Genomic DNA, 21,597 nt, shown 5'->3' on the forward strand with positions numbered 1-21,597 from the left:
GGACGCTCCGGCCCCCTTGGGGACCTGGAAAATTCCAGGCGCTGACAGCCAGAATGCCACAGAGGGAAAAGGGGGGGGTCTCCCTGAGGGTCCGGCTTCCAGAAAATCAGGAAAATCCTGCGCGGGCAGTGGTAAGAGAAGCGGGTGTCACGGCACCAAAGCAGATCCGAGAGGTGGGAGACCGGCGGGAGCCACGGGCCACACGGGAGGCGGTGAGGTGGGCACGCCAGGCCGGCCGGGCACCGGGCGGATGCTCAGAAGCCAGCCTGGGGACGGACGCTACCCTGCGTGCTGTTTACCTGGAGGACAGAGCTTTGCACCTGACCACACCGGCTGCACTTCCCAATCACCTGCCAGAAAGTACCTGCCCTGCCCCCAACCGTGCGCACTAAACAAACAGGATGGGGGCCCAAACCTAACCCGGCGGCGACTTCCGACTTTCTTTCCTCAACAGGTTTTCTGGAGACACACCTCTGACCGACTCCCTATCTTGCCAGGAAGGCAAAGCCAAGGAAACTGAGGGGATGCTTTGAATGTCACCTGTGACACTGGCCGCGAGCAGCTGTTAGAATGCAACTGTGGCCTTAAAACAGTCAAAGTAGCCTTTCTGCAACAGGAAGGAGTGGACGCTGAAAACATATCTAATACAGTGTTACAGGGACACAGGGAGTCCCAGTGTCTGATACAGTGTTACAGGGACAAAGCCGGGGGACACGCGGAGTCCCAGTGTCTGATACAGTGTTACAGGGACAGAGTGGGGACACTCAGAGTACCAGTGACAGCCCCCCTCCAGAGAAATGCCTGTGCCAGCAGAGGGAACTGGGGGGGGGGGGCACGGAACAGGGTGGGGTATGGAGGGGAGAAAGGGGGTATGGGGAGAAGCGGGGGTATGGGGAAGGGAAGGGGGATATGGGGAGGGGAAGGGGGGTATGAGGGAAGAGAGGGGGTATGGGGGAGGAGAGGGGGGTATGGGGAGGGCAAGGGGGGCATGGGGGGGAGAAGAGGGTTGGGGGGAGGGAAAGGGGGTATGGGGAGGAGAGGGGGGTATGGGGAGGGGAAGGGGTATGGGGGGAGAAGGGGGGTATGGGGAGATGGAGGGGGTATGGGGGGAGAAGGGGTGTATGGGGAGAGGGAGGGGGTATGGGGGAGAAGGGGTGTATGGGGAGAGGGAGGGGGTATGGGGGAGAAGGGGGGTATGGGGAGAGGGAGGGGGTATGGGGGAGAAGGGGTGTATGGGGAGAGGGAGGGGGTATGGGGGAGAAGGGGGGTATGGGGAGAGGGAGGGGGTATGGGGGAGAAGGGGGGTATGGGGAGAGGGAAGGGGTATGGGGGAGAAGGGGGGGGTTGGGAGGAGGGGAAGGGGGTATGGGGAGAGGAGGGGTGTATGGGGAGGGGAAGGGGGGTATGGGAGGAGAAGGGGGGTTGGGGGAGGGGAAGAGGGGTATGGGGAGGAGGGTCTATGGGGAGGAGGGGGGTGTGGGGAGGAGCAGGTGTGGGTGGAGGAGGGGGTATGGGGAGGAGGGGTGGAGGGAGGAGGGGTACAGAGCAGATCTGCCAACAGCCTTTGCGGGTTACCATGAAATGACGACGCAGCGTGTCTCACGCCGCCCCACCCTACCCAGGCTGAGTGGGGTCCCCACCGCCGGGACAGGGGAGCGGCCTGAGCCCCACCCAGCAGTGGCCACAGGCCGCAGTCCCCCAAGGGGCACCCGCCGTGGGCACGTGTCAGGGGAGGGTCTAGGACACCTAAAATCCTCTCTGTGTGCGACGGACCCGCGCTCGGAGTGACCTGCCGCGTCAGGAGGAAACGCGTCCCAGTGACGTGATTTCGCGGTGGTGGGCAGGCAGGGGCCGGCCGACCCACCTCTCCCCCTGTGCCGCCTGGGCCCCTCTTACAGTCATGGAAACTGAGGCCCAAGGAGAGGGACGTACTGACGTCCCGCAACCACCGCATGTCATCAATCCTAAGAGGCCCTCCTCTTTCACCACCTCCGAAACCGCGCCTCCTCGGCTCCCAGCCGCTCCCAGCTTCACAGGATTTCTCCCCACGGGCCCCAAACGTTAGAAACAAGGAAACTTGGAAGCAGAGGAGTTGAAGGTGCAAAGCGTTCCTGCCCAAAGCGAGGGGGAAAGTGGCTTGTGAGGGCCGTGTGGGCCACCTGCGTGCCCGGCCCCCACACGAGGCTCCGCCTCGAACCCAGAAGCATCTAGGGACCCATCTCGGCGTCAGGCATCCCGGCTCCTTTCCTCCTCGCCGGCCAAGCGCAGAGGCAAAGCCACCCCAGGAAAGACAGGCAGACACGCGCGCCCACCCGCTAACACACCCACCCACACTCACGCACACACCCGCTGTACTCACTGCAGGCGAAAGATGGCAGTCAGCCAGGGACAGCATCCCTGGGAACGGAGAGATCAGAGATTAGCTTTGAGCATCTCTGTCCCCGGGAGGCGGATGGAATCACCGCCTCTGACGGTCACTAACCATCTAACCCCCCGTTATATAGAAGCAGCGCTTTTGTCCCAAATCCAGCAAAGGCCACGGCTTGTCCCAAGGCGACAGAGTCCACCGGCCCCCAGTCCTCTGGGACACGCACCCTGTGCCTGGAATTCTCGTAAAAACCCCTCAAGTTTTGACAGTTTGCTCCAGGGCCGAGGCCTGAACGTGAACCGAGAGCCGGTGAGAGCTCAGAGCGGTTCTGGAACTGTTCTGCTGGATGGCCCGCAGGGCTGACCGAGACGCAGGACGGACACAAGGAAACAAGCCTCACGGATGGGACAAACCCCCCCCCCCCAGGTGGGACTCTGGAGGGAAGAGGGTCCGTCGGCTGACTGTCCATCGCGTCTCTTGATCGTAACCCCTCCGCCCCCAAAGCTGGGCTGGACCCCGGCCCGCTGGGCACCTCCTCAGGGTCAGGTGCTGGGCCGCCCACCTCTGACTCGCTGCCAGCAGGCACGTCAGCAATGAACCATCACACAGATCCCTGCGTGTGATCAGAGCCGAGCGCTGGGACCACAGGGGACTCGGGAGCCCCTGCCTCAGAGTTAACCCCGTGTCACCCCCTGGGCCTCCCCGCTGCACCCTCCCCGCGGTCCGTCCCAAGTCCAGGGGGCTCACCACCAGCACCTGCCACTCAGGACGCGGGGGGACAAGTCGGCCCCCGAACCGGTACCCAGCTGCCCTGCCCCGCCCCCACCACGGCCACAGCCACGCCTGTCCCGTCGATACCAACCAGCTCGCTTTCAAAATCTTGTTGCCCAAAAGAGGACGACGATGACAGTCTCTGGAACCTGGAATCGCTGGGAACACAAAAGGAAAAAAATGCCAGGAAATCCTTTTTCGAAGTCTGAAAACCTCCGTCCGGTATTCTGCCATCCCTTAGAGCCCGGGACCAAAGCTGTGGCCTTCCCCCAAGTCTGGGACAAGATCTAACTCAGCCCGTGAAACACACCCACCAGGGCGGCGACCGCACCTGGGCGTGCAAGACGCGAAACCCCGCGTTACGTGGGCCGGGGTGACAAGGGGTCAGGGCACTGGCAGGCCGTCCCCGCGCCCCGCACCCTGGGGCCTCGGCTCCGGGCCCACCCAAGGGGACTTCAGACTGTTGACGTTTGCGATACGTCTCCCGGCACGTCAGATTAACCTCGTTTTATCAAATCGACACCACCACTGGCTGCAAGGGACATAATAATCTTATGAACCGATGAGAAAGACTGAAGTGTGACCACCATTGATGACAAGCGGCACCCCACTTTCAGGGACAAGAAAATGGGAGCGCGGGTGTCTGAATGCTGGGGGGGGGGGAGCTCCCCTCCCCTGCCCTGTGTGTGGGGGGTTGGTTGAGGTGTGTGAATTATGTTCATTATCACTTCCAGTTTTCTAGAACCGATTCCAAAACCTCACTCGCAGGGGCAGAAGACAGGAAGAACCTTGACTTTCAAGGCCTTCACAGGCAGCTCTCTCATTTGACCTTCTGGGTGCCCTGCGGGGGGACAGGGGACAGGAGGAGAGAAACCCCAGAAGGTGGGGACTTGACCACGGCCTTGCAGCCAAGGAGGAAGCAGGGCCTCCTGGGGTTCACAGGCTCAGTACCTTTCCAGTGCACGGCCCCTCCTGGGACTCGGGGTGCCACAAACACATCACGTCCCCAGAGTCCCCCCAAAACTGTCTAAGGCTCCCAAGAAGCCCTCGGGGCAAGGTGAACACCCTCGGGCTTTCGCAAACGCCAGGACCCAGGAGGCAGGAGGCGGCAGGGAGCTTTCGCAGCGACGCGGCCCGTGCCTCGCACAGAGACCACAGTCCAACGCCTGTGCAGCAAGGGTGGAGGTCGGCCTGGGGAAGCCGAGCGGCCCGGTGGGGGGAGCCTGGCCACAGGGGTGTCTCCCCCCACTGCTTCCTGTCCTGCATCTGACACCAGGTCCCAGGCCATGTGACAGCCAGCCGGGGCTGGAGACGCCAGGGTGCAGACCTAGAGGACGGTCCCCCCTTGAGGAGTCGTGAGCAGCCAGCAGAGCCCAGGTGACGTCCAGCCAAGGGGGTCCCTGCTGCACCAGACTCACCCGACGCTGGCTGAGTGAGGGCCACCGGCCCACGCTGACCCTGAGCGGGGACAGGAGCAGCTCCCCGGGGGCTCGCCTCGCCCCCAGCCCCCAGCTAACTCATGTCAGAGAAGGGACACTCTTTCAACATTCAGGGTGAGGAAGAAGAGTGGCATCCGTCTCAGCTGATAACGAAAGCCCCGAGTGTGTAAAGGAACTAGACTTCCTCCAACAAGGTTCACGGCCAGGCCACGGCCGTGGGAGAGGCACCTGTGGTGAGGAGAGACGGCTTCTGACCCAGGCCTGGCGGACGGATGTGCTCAGTGAACACAGCGTAGTGTCAGCAACACGCATGGGCCCCCAGCCCCGTCCCAGTGACACACACACACACACACACACACACACACACACTCACGCTCTCGAGGTGACACGTCCTGCTTACCTGTCTGCTTCTGACACCAGGGCGATACGGCCATAATCCCAGAATCTCCTTCTTATGATGGAAAACACCAAGATCAAACACTGACAGGAGAAAAGAAACCAAGTAAAGTGACTTCTCATTAGAGACACCTGCCTTAGGGGCAAAGCCCACCAGCCTGAACCCAGCGGGGCTACAAGGGCCCAGAGAGGGCACCGAGCCGCCCGAGGCCACACAGCTCAACCATCCGACGCTTTGCCCACCGTCTTCACGAGCGCCTGTCGCCGATGCCAGGGCAGAGGCCACGAGCCCGTCCCTGAGCTGGCCCCGGCGCCCTCCTCACCACGAGCATCGGCCCCGCTCTTTGCTCTCAGGGCAGCAACAGCCAGGACCCCCACCCCACTGACCCTGCGCTGATCAGCCCTCAGTGCTCCTGAGCAGGAAGGCGAGACCAGGCCTCACAGCCGCCCAGGACCCGCTTCCTTCCTCTTACACAGAACTGCACTTAATTACAGAGCGAGGAAGCAGAGCTCCCCCAGGCCGAGCAGGGTGCTCCCCCAGGCAAGCCCCGAGGATGCCAGCATGGGGCCTGGAGGGGGGGACAGTGCCCACCGAGGAGCCTGGGCTCTGGCAGCTCGGTCTCCACAGCCTGGGGCCCTCAGCCGATCGCTCTAAACCCCGTCCAGCTGTAAAATCTGTAACATCCACACCACCTCCCCCGCGTTCACCTTGGCCGTCCTCAGACCCGGTCTTGCCTGGACAGACCACCGCCCTTCAAGGTTCAGGGAGGGTGACACAGAGCCGTTTTCAATTCGCCTACCCCTGCCGGCCTCGGTCACAAACCAGGCTTTCATTTCTTTTCATTTCGTTTCATTTATTTCATTTCATTTCATTTATTTCATTTCATTTCATTCTATTTCATTTCATTCTATTTCATTTCATTTTATTTTTTATTTTCATTTTATTTTCATTTTCATTTTATTTTATTTACTTATTTTTTTTAGGAACTAAGCTTTTTTTTTTTTAAGGTTTATTTATTTATTTTGAGAGAGAGACAGAGAGAGCAACCAGGGGAAGGGCAGAGAGAGAGAGAGAGAGAGAGAGAGAGAGAGAGAGAGAGAATCCCAAACAGGCTCCCCCAATGTGGGGCCCAAACCCACGAACTCGGAGATCATGACCTGAGCCGAAATCAGGAGTCAGATGCTTAACCGACTGGGCCACTCAGGCGCCCAGAACTGACCTTTTAAATGTGGGTTTGTCTCCCTAAAGGGAATCCAGAGGCCAGAACCCCACAGGGGCCGCGTCCCTTTCGGGACCGTCTCCAGGTGGGCGGGGAAGCTGGTGACTATTCCCGGAGGCAGGTGAGTCACGTCTCAGGACAAAGCTGAAGGCCGTCCGGCAAGTGCCCCCCACAACCCCGCCGCCCCCTCTGCTGCCTTCTTGGGGTGTGTGTCTCATGCGCCCATGTTCTCCCAGCCGCTCTGGCTCACGTGTGCACCCATCACGTCCCCTGATAAACACCCAGCTCCCCTCGCCGGCACCCCTGCAGCCGTGTCCACCCTCGCTCTCCAGCGCCCCTTCTCGTTATTCCCACCAGCCCTCAGCGTCACCGGCGCACCCCCGGGACCCCCCACCCCTGTCACCCGAGGCTGGTGTTCTCAACCTACACGTGGACTCCAAGAAACAGGTTGTCTGGCACCTAAAAGCCCTTCTCATAAACGTTTTTAAAGTTTATTTATTTGAGAGAGAGAGAGAGAGAGAGAGAGAGCGCGCGCGCGCACGAGCCAGGGAGGAACAGAGAGAAAGGGAGACAGAATCCCAGGCAGGCTCCTCCCCATCGGCACAGAGCCCACTGTGGGGCTCGAACCCACGAACCGTGAGATCAGGACCTGAGCCGAGATCAGGCGTCGGACGGTTGACCTACTGAGCCCCCTGGGCGCCCCACAGAGCCCTTTCTCGTGAAAGCAACGTGAGTGGCAGGTGGGTTCCCATGCCAGCCTCTAAGGTGCCACTGTGAGGCAAATCCTGGGGCAACAGGGCAGATCTGAGTCCTGGGGACACCCCCTCCCCAGCACAAGCTACTCATTTATACCCTCAGCGGGAGGTATGGCCACCCCACAGGCAGGAACACAAGAAGGGGCCCCGTGGCCCCCGGGGAATCCCACCCAACCACCCGCGGGGGAGAAGAACAGCGTACTGCAAACCGGGGGACCCCCTGGGAACAGGCAGGTCTGGGCCACTGAAGGCCACGAAGGTGGGCCTTTCCCCAGCTGTGTCCTCTGCTCTGCGACTGATCCCCTAAAAGGCCCAGGACCCAGCGGGGGACAGGAGGTGACATTTCTAAGCCGGGAGGTGCGGCCACTCTATTCCAGCCCATGCCTCTGGTCCCTGTGGACTGACCCCTTCCACGGGCCTCACCACGCGACAGGCTGACTCTGTGACCAGAGGGACAGCTGCGTCACCCGCAGAGCGCGGCTCCCCGGGGTACAGCAGGTGGGGGGCAGAGGTGACGTGTGAACTCGGGCACGCCTGATCCCATACCTGAGTTTTCCAGAAGGCCCGGGAGGAGAGGGGGGGACACGATTCAGGAGGGGACTCACCAGGAAGCAACTGACGTCTATGAGCAGGACGGTGGGGACGCCCCCGAAGGTGACCCCCTGGAGCACGGTGCTGTTTTTGGCCGTGTTGTAGCAGTACGAGTCGTTGGGCTGGTCCCCGATGCCCAGCCGCTCACGCACGGACACCGCCTTGGACCGCCACAGCTCCAGGATCAGGGAGTTGTTCATCGTGCCCCTCCTCCCTGGAGAGCAAACCGGGCAGACGGTCAGGGCCAGGGGTCCCCGGAGGGTCCCCCACCCGCACTGGCAGGGCCCGAGGTGGGCACAGGGGCCGCTAGGCGCAGCCAGCAGCAAGCAATCAGGGAGAGGCGGGCACCGGGCCCCGCGTGCCTGGCAGAGCCCAGGAGAATAGCCCCATTGTGGGAACGGTCCCAAGGGTCAGATGGCCCGGTGGACAGCTCATCAGGACACAGCAGGGAGGGAGGTGGGGGGACAGGGGCCTGCCTCCTAAGAGGTGCCTGAGCTCCTGCCAGGAAAGTCCTCCCCGGGGAGCCCCTGGGGGCTCGGGGGGACAGTCAGGGGACAGAAACGAAGGAGATAAAGGTGGGAAAGACGAAAACGCAGGAAGAAAACAAATCAGGAGGAAGGGACGTCCATAGGAAGGCCCTGAAGGGGCAGCCAGGAAGGGCAAGGGGGGTGGTGGAAGCAGGTGGGAAAGAGGGGCACACCCCTGCCCTCCCGGGGAAACCCCCCCCCCACCTCCCCAGTCTAACAGGAAGGCCCGGCCTTTTCAAAGCAAATACGACTCCAGGTTACTCCAGGCTGCTCGTAGACCTTTCCTCTTTGAGGCTTCCGGGAGCCCCGGGAAGCTAGGAAACCACCAGGGTTTGTCCCTGTCATCGAAGGCCCCCGAAGGCCCCCGAATTAGCGCCCCCTCACACCGTCTGTGGCTGGAGAGCCGGGAGCGATAACTCAGCAACCCTTCCTCAAGCTCTGACTCGTCTGTCAGGGGACTTCTGCGAGGTCTGCTATCTCTAACCTGCCACAGGGACAAAAATCTTGGGGACCAGAAGAAAAGGGACGGAGATATTTGGACCACCTGGCGATGCGGCTGGGGTGGTGACTGCCACTTCGACCCCCAGGATGGGCTGGCTGGGGACAATGTCTCTCTCACACACACACACACACACACACACACACACAGGATGGACTGCAGGAAGCGGGTAGAGGCAGCTCCAAGGGCAAGGATGACCCAGGAGCCTGAGTCACTCTCTCACCCCTTATGAGAGGCTTGCTAATGGCCAGACGATGTGACGCCAGAGCCACGGAGCTGGTGGCCCTCAACAGAGTCACAAAGACTACCTCTGGGAGGCAGATCTTGGTTTCCCTGCTTTAAGGGTCGCCCACCAGCACCACCCCCGACAGAGCGCCCGGCCTGACGCTGTGAGGCCAGCGCCTGCCCCCCCGCAAAACCCCTGTCCTGCCTCACGCATACCAGACGCCCAGGGAAGGAAGGACTGCGGGCGAGTCCCTGGGCGAGGTCCTCAGCCAGTGCCGGCAGAGACAGGAACAGTCCCGGCCGCCTCCCAAGCTGCCTCAGGCCTGCCACTCACTTCCTGCTGGGCTCTCCCGACCCCGGGACCGGGCCGCACGGCCTTTCCAGGCCTCCCTGAAGGAACGCAGAGTCACCAGGAGCTGCCTTTTCCGCTTTGGCTCACGCCCGCCCCAAGCCTCCGAACTCAGGGCCTCACATGCAGCCTTTGGTGTTTCCACCCTGCTTCCCCCGCCCAGCTCCCCCCCCCAATCCCCCACCACCACCCAAACTGGTTCTGGGCGCTCCTCTGTGCTGCCTGCCCCTCTCCTCCTCCTCCAACATCAGCAGCCTGACCTCTGGCTCGAGGCCTCGCTGGGCCCAGGGAGGGTCCACTCCACAGGAGCATGGGTGGCTGTGGGCCCCGGTAAGGGCCTCCCCAAGGGCAGCTGCTACCCGAGGGCCAGAATCAGGAAAAGGGACACAGCAGAACAGGGAAGGCTTGAAAGGTAAAGAGGAAAGGAAAAATCACGCCCATAAAATGCTCACAGAGGGAGCACTGTCCCTGGAAAGGAGTGGCTGCTGGGGGCGGGCAGCCCTGGCCGATGGTGCTTGAGGCTGAGCAGAGCAGAGGTCCCCTGGGAGGAAGCCCCCCGAGGCTCCTCGTCTTCCTTGTACCCCCTTCCACCCCGGGCACACCTCTGGGTCCCTTCCCTCCTGCCAAACTGGCTCCCTGGCTGGTTTTACACAGTCCGATAAGAACTGGCCAGGTCGGCCAGCAAGGACTGCCAGCCTGGTGGGGGGGGGGGGGGGCCTCCGGGCTCCCCAGAGCCAGCCCCCTTCCGGGGGAGGGCACAGCTTTGGGGGGGGTGGTCTCTCTCAGACCTTTCAGCTCGATCGCGGACTGTCCCTGCGCTGGACACACATGGCGTCCAAACTCTGCTGAAAGGTCGCGCTCCCTCCAGGGCCAGCCCCCCTGCACTTTCCCCAACAGGACGCTGGGGACACAGCCAGCACAGGGCAGCCTCGCGGGCTGGGGAGGAGGCCCTCCTTCATGGATGTGCAGTCCTCCCTGTGTGCGTAGACAGACCTATGTGAGTGCCTAGCACGTATCTATGCCTTCCAGAGGGTTCTCCACTACCAACGTGAGGGCAGGAAAGCCACAGTCACCCTGGAGGCCCCGCAGCCCCTGGAGCAGCAGGTGACTCGGGTCCCCAGCTCGAAGTTCAGCCCAGGTGCACCCCAGAGCCTGGCCGTGGCCGTTGGGAGGGAGGGCTGGGTCCAGCAGCCGGTCTCCCACTTGCCACAGTGCTAACCCACGGCCCACGTGTGTCCAGCAAGGACCGGCCCACGCAGCACACCTGACCACCTCCCCCTTCCTTCCGGAAACGCCAGAACGTAGCACCAGGTGCGTGAGCATCATCAGTTCTTACAAAAAGGCCCCACACAAATTCAGGGTATTTTTATCATCGCAGATCTTCCGGTTTTGTTACAATAACAAGACCACAAGCAGCCCGGGTCCCTCCACCACGGGAGGAGCGGACTCGGAGCTCCCAGACGCAGAAGAAGGTTGTGAAGGAAACACAACGGGGGCGGGAGGGGGGGACCCAGGAACCTGGACAGCTGTCCACCTCCAGAGATGTCAGCCCTGGAGCGTCAAGAAAACGGCCCAGCCTTTGGCTACAGTGGGAGGCAGCGCGCCCAGCAGATACCTGAGCAGCCCTGGAGTCTGGGCTCAGACAGCGGCTTACACGCTCAGTGCCTTGACTTCCTCCCCTGCGAAGCGGGGCGGTGGTATTTCTCTCAACCCGGGCTGTTGGGAGGCACACGCCTGAGACCGTGTGCATGAAGCACTCAGCCCAGCGCCTGGTCCGTGAGCACCCAAAAGGCTCCTGGCTTTTATTTTAAGTCACTTCTCCAGCCAATGGGAAACACAAGGTCAGCAGCCGGTCCAGGTTTTTCCCCTGTTAGAGCCCAGGGAACAGCCAGGGAGACCTTTGCCCCAACACTGAACAAAGAAGTGGTGTGAAGAGAGGTTTCTGCTTCTGCTCACGTCCACGTGGAGGCAGAAGCGACTCAGGGCTGTGACAGGTGTCCCGCCGGGAGGGGAGGAGGGAGGAAGACAGTGATGCGGGCCGGAGGGGAAAGGAGAAACAATACCGGTTGTTTCTCGGGTCGGGTTCGGGATGATCTGGAGTCTGTCCCCATCCCCCACGGCCTCAGCCCTGTCTGAGCAGGAGCCAGGGCCTCAGAAAGGCGGGTCTCCTTCCCCTGCCCCCTTGTGCCCGGGGCTGCACTGGTGGGCACAGCCCCCTGGCTTAACCGCGAAGCCTGGACACCGCGGGGGTGGCGCGCAGGCACTCCTGGGCCTGGAAGGAAGCTTGAGGTCGTCTGGTCAATCACCCCGGGCAAGTCCTGCGCCAGCGGCCGCCCCACCCGGGGCTGGGACGTGCAGGCCGCCCCGGAGTCTCAGGTAGCCCGTCGTCTTATCAGGTCCCCGAACCCGACGGTTTGGGTTTCCAGGTGGAGATCTCCTCCTCCTCCCCTCCCTGCAAGGCCCCCTCCCCCCACACCCCGGCCTCCCTGGACTCCAGCAGGGCCGCGGGCAGGGGTCACCGAGGAAAGGGCCCAGTGGCTCCCACCTGCACCCCCCGGGGGGGGGCGTCCGAGAAGGAAGAGCCCCCCCCCCCCGGCTGCGCTCCTGCTCCCCGGCCGGCCGGGTCAGCCCCCCAGCGAAGGCGGGGGGGGGGGGAGGGGGGGGCGGTCCAAGACGGCTGCGGGGAAGCTAGAGAAGCACGTCCCCGCCCTGCCCGGAGAGGGGGTCCGCGCGGGCCAGGACCCTGGACTCGGCCCCGGGAGGGCTGCGGGCGACCCCGACCCGGCGCCCCTGCCCACCGTACCTGCGGCGCCCGCGCGGCGGCTGCACCTGACCGGCGGGTCCCGCCCCCGAAAAGTTTCAAAGTGAAACTCCGGGCGCCTCCCGCACATGCGCACCGCGGGCCCAGTTTTCGGATCCCGCCCCCGCCCCCGCCCGACCGCGCGCCGCCCCGGGACTTACGCCCGGAACCTGACCCCGCCCCTGCGCACCCGGGGCCGCCCCGCGGGGGGAGGGGGCGCAGGTCCAGGGGTCCCGGGGCGCGGGGGCGGCTGTTCCTGGGGCCCTTCTAGGGGTCCCGCTGGGGAGGGAGACCTGGATGGCGTGTGCCCTTGCAGCCCCGGCCTCCTGTGGTTGCAGCGATAAAGGCGCTCTCTTGTCTCCCTACTCATCACCGTGACCCTGACCTGAGCCCCGGCCTGTGGCTCCCTGCGCTGGGCTGGGGTCCGGGTGTCTCCTGTTGCTTCCCTGAGGGTTTTTTTCCGTCCCATCTGGCCTCCTCCTTCTCCCCACCCCGCTCCCGCCCCCACTAGTTATTTCCTGGAGTTTGCAGAGGGCCCCTGAGCACGGCCCGGTCCGCTCGGCCCCGGTCGACTTAGTCCCTGCGCTCTGCCCCTGCTCTTGGCCCTGGTCTGCTCGGCCTGGTCCACTCACCCCTGCGCTTGGCCCCGGTCCGCTGGGCCCTGGTCCCCTCCGCCGGGTCCCCTCACTCCTGCGCTCAGCCCTGGCCCGCTCAGCCCCGGTTTGCTCGGCCGGTCAACTTAGCCCTTGCACTCGGCCCATGTGCTTGGCCCTGGCCTGCTCGGCCTGGCCTGCTCAGCCTCTGCGCTCAGCCCTGGTCCACTCAACCCTGATCCACTTAGCCCGGTCCGCTCAGCCCCTACGCTCCACCCTGCAAGTGTGTGGACATCTATCCTTTCCTGCTCTTACCTCCGCTGCCCAGAGCCTCACATTTGATCCCCCCCAAGGTGATGGGGGTGGGGGGTGTTGGCTGGATGTCTGCCCCCCCCACCTCCCCAGACTTATCAGACCTCCTCTCACACCCCTCTCCTGCATGTCCCCACTGCCTCCCTGCCTCAATTAATGCCACCAGCACCTGCCTGATCTGTGCTGAAGGGTCCAGGGAAATGCCTGGTTCTAAGTTTATCTATTTTGAGAGAGAGAGAGAGAGGGCACACGTGCACAAGACAGGGAGGGGCAGAGAAAGACCAAGAGAGAATCCCAAGCAGGCCCTGCACTGTCAGCACAGAGCCCCAGGCCAGGCTCAAACCCAAGAACTGTGAGGTCATGACCTGAGCTGAGATCAAGAACCCGATGCTTAACCCACTGAGCCCCCCAGGCGCCCCAGCAAGTGCCTGGTTCTAACTAATCTCTGTAATTAGAATGGTGAAGCCACCCACTGACCAAAAAAAGAAAAGAAGAAACGTCAGGGTCTTTGACTTCACAGCGAAGGGATTTCTAAATTATATTTTCAGTAGGTTAAGTTTATTTCAAAATCAAGAGAAGGCCAAATGGGTGAGACGGTGTGTTGAGGTAACTAACCACAGCCCTGTTATGGATCAGACAGTATGAGGGGTGCTTGGGAAAACACGGTTTCCTTAAATCTCCAGTAAGTATATGGGAGTCAGGAATCGTTCTGTTTGATGGGGAAGGAAATAGGGGTTTTCAGAGTGTGGAATTCAGAGCTAATTAATGCTGTGCAGACCGGCTAGGAATTAAGGTGTCCTAGCTGGGATCCTGCGACAAAGTCACAACTTAACAGCCTCTATAATCTGGGCATTCTAAATTGTCTGGGGCCCCCAGGTGGCTCAGTCGGTGAAGCATCCGACTTTGGCTCGGGTCATGATCTCACAGTCCTTGAGTCCCAGCCCTGCTTGGGGCTCTGTGCGGACAGCTCAGAGCCCGGAGCCTGCTTCGGATTCTGGGTCTCCCTCTCTCTCTGCCCCTCCCCTGCTCACGCTCTGTCTCTGTCTTTCTGAAAAATAAACATTAAAAAATAATAAAAATAAATTGTCATAGCCAGCGTTTTCCACAGTTGCTCCCCTCATGTGCCCCTAAATCTAAAGGAGTGACCTACAGGCTTGTGCGACTGATGATTTTCATCACAGACTTTTTTATTTTGTAGGAAGTAGAATTGAAACAAAGCCGGCTTGCTGTGCCCAGAACCGTAAGGCGTCCACCACGACAAAAAGATATCTGTTTCAATCGTAAGAGGACGGACACACAGGGCTCAATGTGTTTCAATCCTAGCTTCCTGTGTTGCTCGGCTCCTTCCTTGATTTTCTAAGCAGGTTGACCTAATCTCTATAGAACTTTCTGTTCCCTTGGGGTTCCGGGGAAAATAGAGAAATACAGAATAAAACGTGTTTCATTTGTTTATTAGATAATGCCCTTACAAACCGGGTTGGAAATGCATAACCCGTACTTGACCGGACCATGTAGGCCCTTTCCACAGAGCTGAGCCCAGAACCAGTGAGGGGATGAGGAGACAGTGACAGTTTGGGAACTGACAGAGGTAAGTGCTTGGGATGTGCAGTGAATGACCAGAGCAAAGCACGGGAGTCGTGACCCTGGGCAGAAAAATTAGGAGGTGAGCTGAATGGACACAGGAAGCGAATTCTGAGCTCAGTAGATGGCCCAGCATTAGCCATCAGCAGTCCTTAGTCCCCAGCTGTCCGGATGCCTGGATGCACAGAGAGGCAAGTCCATCGGAGGCCATGGCCAGCCCTAAGGCCCCAGCCTCCTGGGCACAGGCGCCCCGTCCCACACGCAGCTGCACTTCTCCACCCTCATGTTGGGCAGGCTGACCACCTGGGGCCTGGGCCTGCCGCCCTCCTTGACGCCCACGATCAGGGGCAGCGAGGTCGTCTCCGAGGCCACGCACTGTCGCGGCCCCGGGAACGGCCGCCTGAAGGTCGGGGGCTCCGGGGGTTGCTGGCACGCGCCCACACACTCGTAGGCCAGGAAGCCCGGGGGCTCCAGGACCCAGTTCTCGGCCCACCGCATGCTCCGCAGGTCAACGTAGGTCTCCTGGCGGCAGCAGCGGGCGCCCTCCGTCGCCTCGGGGTCGCAGTCGCCCTGAGCTCTGCGGGGACGGGAGGGGCGCAGGTCAGCTGAGGTCACGGGCGTGGGAGGGCACCCGGGAGGGAGATTTACCGCCAGCTCTCGTCACGTTGCACAGGCCGGGGTTTGTGCCGGGGACGGGGAACCACCAATAACCAGACCCTGCGCAGTATGTGACCTTAGTCCCGGGACGGGGGGAAACCCCGCGTCCGTTGATTCCCACGGCGCCCCTGGGAGACCCCACGCCAACCCGCCCGTTCGTGGGGGCCCCCGAGGGCACAGGCGCCTACCCGTAGGCCCCGAGGTCCAGGGTGTGCAGCTCCAGCTGGGGCTCGCCCTGCCCCGTGCCCTCCTGGCCCTGGGACGCGAAGCGGAGCAGCGTGTGGGCGCCCGAGGCCCGCGGGCCCAGGTGCGCCCTCTGCACGGACACCTGCAGCAGCAGCGGCTGCCCAGACCGGCCCAGCTGGCGCCAGAAGTTCACGGCCTCGGTCACGTCGAAGGCCTTCCAGCCACTCCCCTGGAGGGACACCAGCCTGCGACACCCGTGGAGACGGGGGCCTGAGCTGGGGCTGGGGACACCCCCTGGGGGGAGCCTGCCCCCCCCCACACTGGGCCCACCTGCCCCCTCCCCCTCCCCTCCCCCTCTTCTTTCCCCCCCTCCCCCACACTAGGCCACATGCCACCCTCCCCTTCTCCCCCTCCAGCCCCCTCCACCTCCCCCTTCCCCCCCTCGGGGCCCACCCACCCCGTCCCCCCTCCAACAGTCCCCCTCCCCCCCCCACTCCCCGCCAACCCCCACCCACCCTGCCTTGCTGGGCCCACCTGCGCCCCCATCCCCTCCCCTCCCCACTGGCAGCCCGGCCACGGCCTCCCCACCTGGAGTCCACCAGGTAGGTGCGGTTCGAGCTGTCCTCGTGGATGCGCAGCCACTCGACGGTGACGCGGGCGCGGGCGCCGTGCGGGGACAGCCGCTCGAGCCTGCCGAGCGTGGCCTTGGGGACCGGCTCCTGGAAGAGGCGCAGCACGGCCTGCACCAGCTCGCTGTTGGGCGGCAGGCGCCCCTCCATGCCGAACACCAGCACGTGCGTGGAGGCCTCGGCCGCCAGCAACCTGCCCGCCACCTCTGGGGACGGGAGCAGGGTCAGGAGGCAGGTCAGGCCCGCTGGGAGGGCGCGGGGCCCAGAGCCAGTGAGCAGAATCCCCCAGGAAGGCAGGGAGAGGTGGGGGCGGGGCCTCACCTGCACAGCCGCCTTTTTTTTTTTTTTTTTTTAAGTTTATTTATTTATTTTCATAGAGAGACAGAGAGAGCGAGTCGAAGAGGGAGAGGGCCAGAGAGCGAGGGAGAGAGGGAATCCCAAGCAGGCTCCGTGCTGACAGCGCAGAGCCTGACGTGGGACTCGATCCCACGAACCCCGAGATCACGACCTGAGCCAAAACCGAGAGTCAGACGCTTCACCGACTGAGCCCCCCAGGCGCCCCGACACGCAGCCTTCTTCAGGGGAAGGCGCTCAGCTAAAGTGGGAGGCCCAGCGGAGAGAGGGAGGCAGAGAGCCACCGTGGAAATCTGTGGTCACCAGCCGAGAGTGGCCTTTCCAGGAGGGAGGGCAAGAGCCCCGACTTCCTCTCCTCTCCCTGCCTGAGGGGCTCCTGCCCAGTGAAATGTCCCCAACCGGAGGAAGAGGCGCCTGGGGCCTGTCGCCAGCTCCTGTTCCCCAGAGGCACCAGGCCCCGTGTCCCCAACGCCTGAGGCTCCGGGCTGACGGTGGGACCACCTGACCACGGGCCACGTGGCCGCCAGCGGTCAGCTCTGCAGAGCGTTCAGGACCAGCCTCCTCGTCCCCAGGCCTCCAGGCGCCTGACCGGCCAAGGCCATCCTCCCTGTCACTAGCCCCAAGTCCCCTTTCTCTGTCTCCCCTCCTCCCACGGGGCTTCTGCACCCACGAGGGTGTCGTTCCTGCCTCGCCTCTGCCAGTGGGGCCCCTGGTGCAGACGGAGCCCAGGGCCCCGGACGCAGCCACGCTCACAGTCCCGTGGAGCTCCCCGCCCCCACGACGGCCGCCCTGGGACAGGCCCGCCGGCCTCGGCCTCCCCGTTCCCAGCGAGCACCGGGCTACGGCAGGAGGGGGACCTCACCTCGGACCCTCTGGCTGAACCTCTTCCCGCGGGAGTGGGCGCCGTGACTGCGCCGCAACAGGGCCACGTACTGGGCCCTCACGTAGGCCGGGGTGACCAGCCCCTCCACGTCGCGCTGGTCCAGGACGGGCGCCTCGCGGAGGCCCAGCTGCCGCAGCAGGCTGGCCCGCACCTGCTCGCCGGTCAGGGCGGCCCCGGGGCCCGTCAGGGGCAGCGCCCAGAGCGCCCAGCACAGCCACAGGGGCCTCATGGTGCCGCCCGGGGATGGGGGGGCGGGGGTCAGAGCGCACGCGTCCCCCGAGGAGGCTCGGCGAGGGTCTCAGCCCGGTGTGCGGAGGGCCGGGCCCGGGCCAGCTTTATAGGCAGCCCTGAGCTGGGCCCGGGCGGAGGGGGGAGGTCACACCCCTCGGACCTCCTGGGAGCTCAGCAGCCAGACGGTCCTTGGGCCTCGAGGAGGGGGCCGTCTGGAAAGGGCCCAGAGGCCCGTCTGGACTGTGGACAGCTGGCTGTTGCTATCTGCACGGTGGCCGGGAGGCCCTGCCTTGCTTCGCGCCGCCTGCCCTGTTAACCTCACAGATGTGTCTCCTGGAGAAGAAGCAGGCGTCTCCTCTGTGCCACGTTCCCAGTCTCCCCAGTCACAGAACCGACCGGAGTGTGGCCCTGGCGTCCAGTTGCTGGCCGCAGGTAGAGTGCCTGCCCGCCACCAGGGCTCTTGGATCAAGGACCAGTTCTGGTGCAGGGATGAGCCTCCGGCCTGCTGCTCGCAGGGCGGTAGGGACTGCTGAGATCCTGGGCTGTCCCCGGTTGGAAATTCCTGCTCCGGGGACCCTTCCCAGGCCAGGGAACCTATGATCATTTAGCACCGATGGGTGGGTGTCCAATAAGGACCCTCCCTCCCCCTCTTCTTGGCTGTTCACGGATTCAGACATTAGAGGGGGGAAACCAATCCATGGCCCCTTCCGACTTCTGAGCCAGAAACCGAGGGGGGACATACTCAGACTCACTAATTAGTTGCCGTTTATCTGAAGTCCGGATTTCAGTGGGAGTCCTATACTTTGATTTGCTAAATCTGGCAGCCAGAAAGCCAGTGTGGATTGGGACATTTGTTACAATGGGCCGCGGCAGCCCCATCCGTGGTGATGCGGAGGCGGGAGTCTGGCTTCCACCTGCACAGGGTCCCTTGGGCCAGAGATGCTCAACGGCCCTGGGGCCAGATCCTGTGTCCTGAGGGAGGAGAGGGGGGTGAGGGAATGAGGGATCAGTGCCACTGCTTGAGGGCCTGTTTGGACCCAGCCAAGGGCACCGTGGGGGACACCGGACCGGCCTGAGATGTGGGCAGCGAACCTGGCACCCAGCTCGTCCCGGAGAGATGGGTGGTGGGGGCCGGGCTGGGCAGGCGGTGGGAGCCACCACCTCCCTCTGCCCCTTCGGGCCAGGATTTGACCCCAGCCAGAGTCCAGGCTGCCACGTGAGGGCCACGGGAAAACGTGGGCTCGGAGGTCACCCTCGGCCTCCATGCTGGGGGACGAGCCCGACCGGACCTGGGCTCAGAAGCAGAGGGGACTCAGGGCAGTGAAGGCTGGAGCCCAGGAGTGGCTTCACATCGGCATCACCCTGTCCCCTCCTGTTCAGGGCCGACTCTGCTGTGGGTGTCCCAGAGATGGCCCGAGGCCCGGCCCCAGGTGCCCTGGGCTGTCCCAACCCTGCCGCCCTCAGCCTCCCAGACCCCAGGTCTGGGGCCCGCGTGGCCCCGTGGGGCCCTCCCAGGACGGCCGGGGTCCATGGGGCCACCCTTGCCCAGGGCTCCCTCCACAGGAATGGGGACCCACGTTTCAGTTCGTCCAGCCCCTTCCCGGCAGGAGTGAGTCCTGGGCTCTCCTCGCTGTGCCACCCACGAGCTGTGTGGCCTCTTGAGTCACTGAACCTCCCTCCTGACAGCTATCTGCTAGTCAGCTGGGTGAGGCCAGTAGAGCCTTTCTGGAAGGACGCCTTTGCATTCAGACAAGGAGAGCTGATGTGGATCCGGGCTCCTAAGCCCCTCCCCATGAGCTCACAGGATACACATTGTTAATGCCCCCATCTGACAGATAAGGAGAGCACACACAGGCAGGTGATGAACTTGTCCAAGGTCAGGGGCCAGGCCGGGCACCCCTCAGTGCTCTCATTAACAGTCTACGACCTTGGGCAAGGGCCTCAACTGCTCTGAGCCTCTGTGAAATGTCCACATTGTTTTCCACCCAGGGTGTGGGGAGGGCGAAGGAGAACCGTGAGGTCCCCAAAGGGAAGGGAGGCACCAGGCTGTGCCGGGGTGAGAGTGCCCACTGTGCATCCCCCAAAATGGGCAGTGGGGCACCCTTTGGCTCCTAAACACAGCTTTGCAGGGAGTGCCTCCCGTCCCCTGGGCCCCCACGCTGCACTTGGGCTTCCTTTCCTGTCAGCTGCCTCTTTGTCCCCACAGGTGTCCCCAGGACACAGAGAAGGAGCCAAGTCATCAATAAATATTTGCTTAATTAATTGAAGAGAAAGGGAGGGAGGAAGAGAGGGTTATGGAGATGCATGGCTTCCAGAAGATCCTTCTTCAGGGCAAGATTTGGGGAAAGAGACTGGCTTCTGTGGGCATTTTTGTTTTTGAACGTTTTTTACTGGGTAGTCAAAAAAGAGAGTATTATTGCTGACAACTCTCCCCAAGAGAGAAAGAAAGAGAAAAGGGAGGGAGGGAGGAAGGGAGGGAGGGAGGGACGGAGGGAGGGAGGGAGGAAGGAAGGAAGGAAGGAAGGAAGGAAGGAAAGGAAGGAAGGGAAGGGAAGGAAGGAAGGAAGGAAGGAAGGAAGGAAGGAAGGAAGGAAGGAAACAAGGGAAGGGAGGAAGGAAACAAGGGAAGGAAGGAAGGAAGGAAGGAAGGAAGGAAGGAAGGAAGGAAGGGAGCCGTCTGCGCTGGCCTACCGCCTAACAGTGATCGTTCTGTTTGGAGTTTCTGAGCCCTGGGCCTCTGGGTCATTAGAAGGGAGAGGGAGGGCAGCGTCTGCACTGAGGAGGGGTGGATGGGGAGGAGGGCGGGCCAGAGCGCTGTGGACAGAGACCAGCAGGCGGCAGGCGACAGCCGCCATCGGGAGCACAGCCTGGAGATGGGCCGGAACCGATGCTCGTCCTCCAGACGACCACCTGGGTGTTTTCTCGACCCGGGGCCGTGGTTCACCGACGGGGAGGGAGCCCATCCACCCGCCGGGATCGCTGCCTGTCCCGGGGCTCCTTCGCTGGTGACCTACCTGTCCTACCTGTGTCACCGATCCCAGGTCCTACCAGAGCTTCCGTGCTTTTGTTCTGGGCGGAGTGAGGCCCGCGACACAGAGAGCAAAAGACAGTCTCGTCAGATACGGCATGGAAGTTGCGGGGAAGGGGGCCCCGTGGGAGCTGGCGAGGAACCAGCTCCAAGCCCTCTGGGGCCCAGCCGCCCTGCCCCCTCCAGCGGCTCCCCCTGCCCCAGCGCCAGAGGAAGATGCAGGGGTGGGGAGGGAGGTCCCCGTGCAACCACGCATGCGCCCACCGTGCACCGCTGCGTCGAGGCTGGTGCGGGTCCCCATGCGGCCCTCCGGGGGGCACAGAGGACAAGCACTGGGGGGGGGGGGTCCTCCCCACACACCAGCAGTCCCAGTCCAGGGCGCCGGGAGCCCTGCAGGCCCCTTGTCACCCGCCAGAGGTCAGCCGCTGGCCGCATTGGTGGCGTGGGAGCCCCGAGCCTGCCTGGGTCACACGGGCAGGAGGACGGTGTGGGCGGGACAGCTCAGGGACAGGAAAGCCAGCCTCCCTGGGATTCTGGTGGGCTCTGAATATGGGGACATGGGGACCCCCACATTGACCTGATGGCCCCCACCTCCAGTCCGGTCCCTCCTCCCCCCCATCCCCTCAGGTACTTCCAGCCTCAGACAACTAAGTGACACTGTCCCAAACTGTCCCCAGGGAGAGAAAAGGGCCAAAGGGGGCTCCGCAGCTGCGGGAGGCCTCCTTCCTCCAGCCACTGCTCTTGGACACAACCCGGGCCACCCCACCCCTGTCCCCAGACGTGCCCCCCAGATCGCGGTGCCCCCTCCAAGACAGCTTCTGGCCCAAGGAAGCCTCCAGACTCGGGGGGCCACCCCACCCCGTAGTTGTGGGGCTCTGCCTCTCTCATCTCATCTGGCTGAGCCACCCAGGCGCCCCAAACTTAACTTTCTTAAAGTAAAACATTGTGAACATTAGCACTGTGAAAGACTCCTCCTGTTTATTAAGCGCCTACTGTATGTATATGATGGGCACTCTGTTGACATGTCGATTAACCCCAAGACGTTCCTTGCCAAAAAAAAAAGGACATAATTCCTAGTTTACAGGTGGAGACATATTGAAGAGGGTAGAAAACTCGCCGGATGACACGCAGCTCGTGGACGGCACAACGAGGAGAGCCCAGGACTCACTCCTGCCGGGAAGGGGCTGGACGAACTGAAACGTG

At 62.9% G+C, this 21,597-nt stretch overlaps 2 protein-coding genes across 6 annotated transcripts in view; both read right to left on the reverse strand.

The window, feature by feature from the left end:
• The window catches only part of TMEM63A (transmembrane protein 63A), a 28,325-nt gene extending 16,294 nt beyond the window's left edge, over positions 1–12,031 (reverse strand). For 2 of the 4 annotated variants that reach the window (XM_042975872.1, XM_042975873.1), the window contains exons 1-5: positions 9,008–9,275; positions 7,555–7,754; positions 4,979–5,058; positions 3,231–3,297; positions 2,360–2,397 (exon numbers count right to left, since the gene is read on the reverse strand). In XM_042975872.1, the coding sequence (XP_042831806.1) occupies positions 2,360–2,397; positions 3,231–3,297; positions 4,979–5,058; positions 7,555–7,740 (371 nt within the window). In that variant the 5' untranslated portion in view covers positions 7,741–7,754; positions 9,008–9,275. Of the gene's footprint in view, positions 1–2,359; positions 2,398–3,230; positions 3,298–4,978; positions 5,059–7,554; positions 7,755–9,007; positions 9,276–11,943 lie in introns of those variants that run through there. The other 2 variants (XM_042975871.1, XM_042975870.1) reach the window with 2 other exon arrangements.
• Positions 12,032–14,286: 2,255 nt separating this feature from the next.
• LOC122235795 (left-right determination factor 1-like) lies at positions 14,287–17,364 on the reverse strand. 2 transcript variants are annotated; one of them, XM_042975876.1, is made up of 5 exons: positions 17,115–17,364; positions 16,076–16,104; positions 15,858–15,973; positions 15,272–15,514; positions 14,287–15,003 (listed from the first exon to the last, which is right to left on the reverse strand). In XM_042975876.1, exons 1-5 carry the CDS (start codon positions 17,362–17,364, stop codon positions 14,646–14,648), a joined length of 996 nt encoding a protein of 331 aa, XP_042831810.1. In that variant the 3' UTR covers positions 14,287–14,645. The 2 variants fall into 2 exon arrangements, with proteins under 2 accessions (XP_042831810.1, XP_042831809.1); XM_042975875.1 differs by having other exon boundaries at positions 15,858–16,104.
• Between the last annotated feature and the right edge of the window lie 4,233 nt (positions 17,365–21,597).

Source organism: Panthera tigris, chromosome F3, assembly GCF_018350195.1.
Source record: "Panthera tigris isolate Pti1 chromosome F3, P.tigris_Pti1_mat1.1, whole genome shotgun sequence".
In the NCBI taxonomy this organism is placed as follows: Eukaryota; Metazoa; Chordata; class Mammalia; order Carnivora; family Felidae; genus Panthera; species Panthera tigris.

Coding starts and splice junctions, on each gene's coding strand:
- LOC122235795 (XM_042975875.1), bottom strand. CDS start 17,364: ATGAGGCCCCTGTGGCTGTGCTGGGCGCTCTGGGCGCTGCCCCTGACG. Junction 16,105..17,114: donor GTTCAGCCAGAGGGTCCGAG/GTGAGGTCCCCC, acceptor TCCCGTCCCCAG/AGGTGGCGGGCAGGTTGCTG. Junction 15,515..15,857: donor ACCTACCTGGTGGACTCCAG/GTGGGGAGGCCG, acceptor CGGGTGTCGCAG/GCTGGTGTCCCTCCAGGGGA.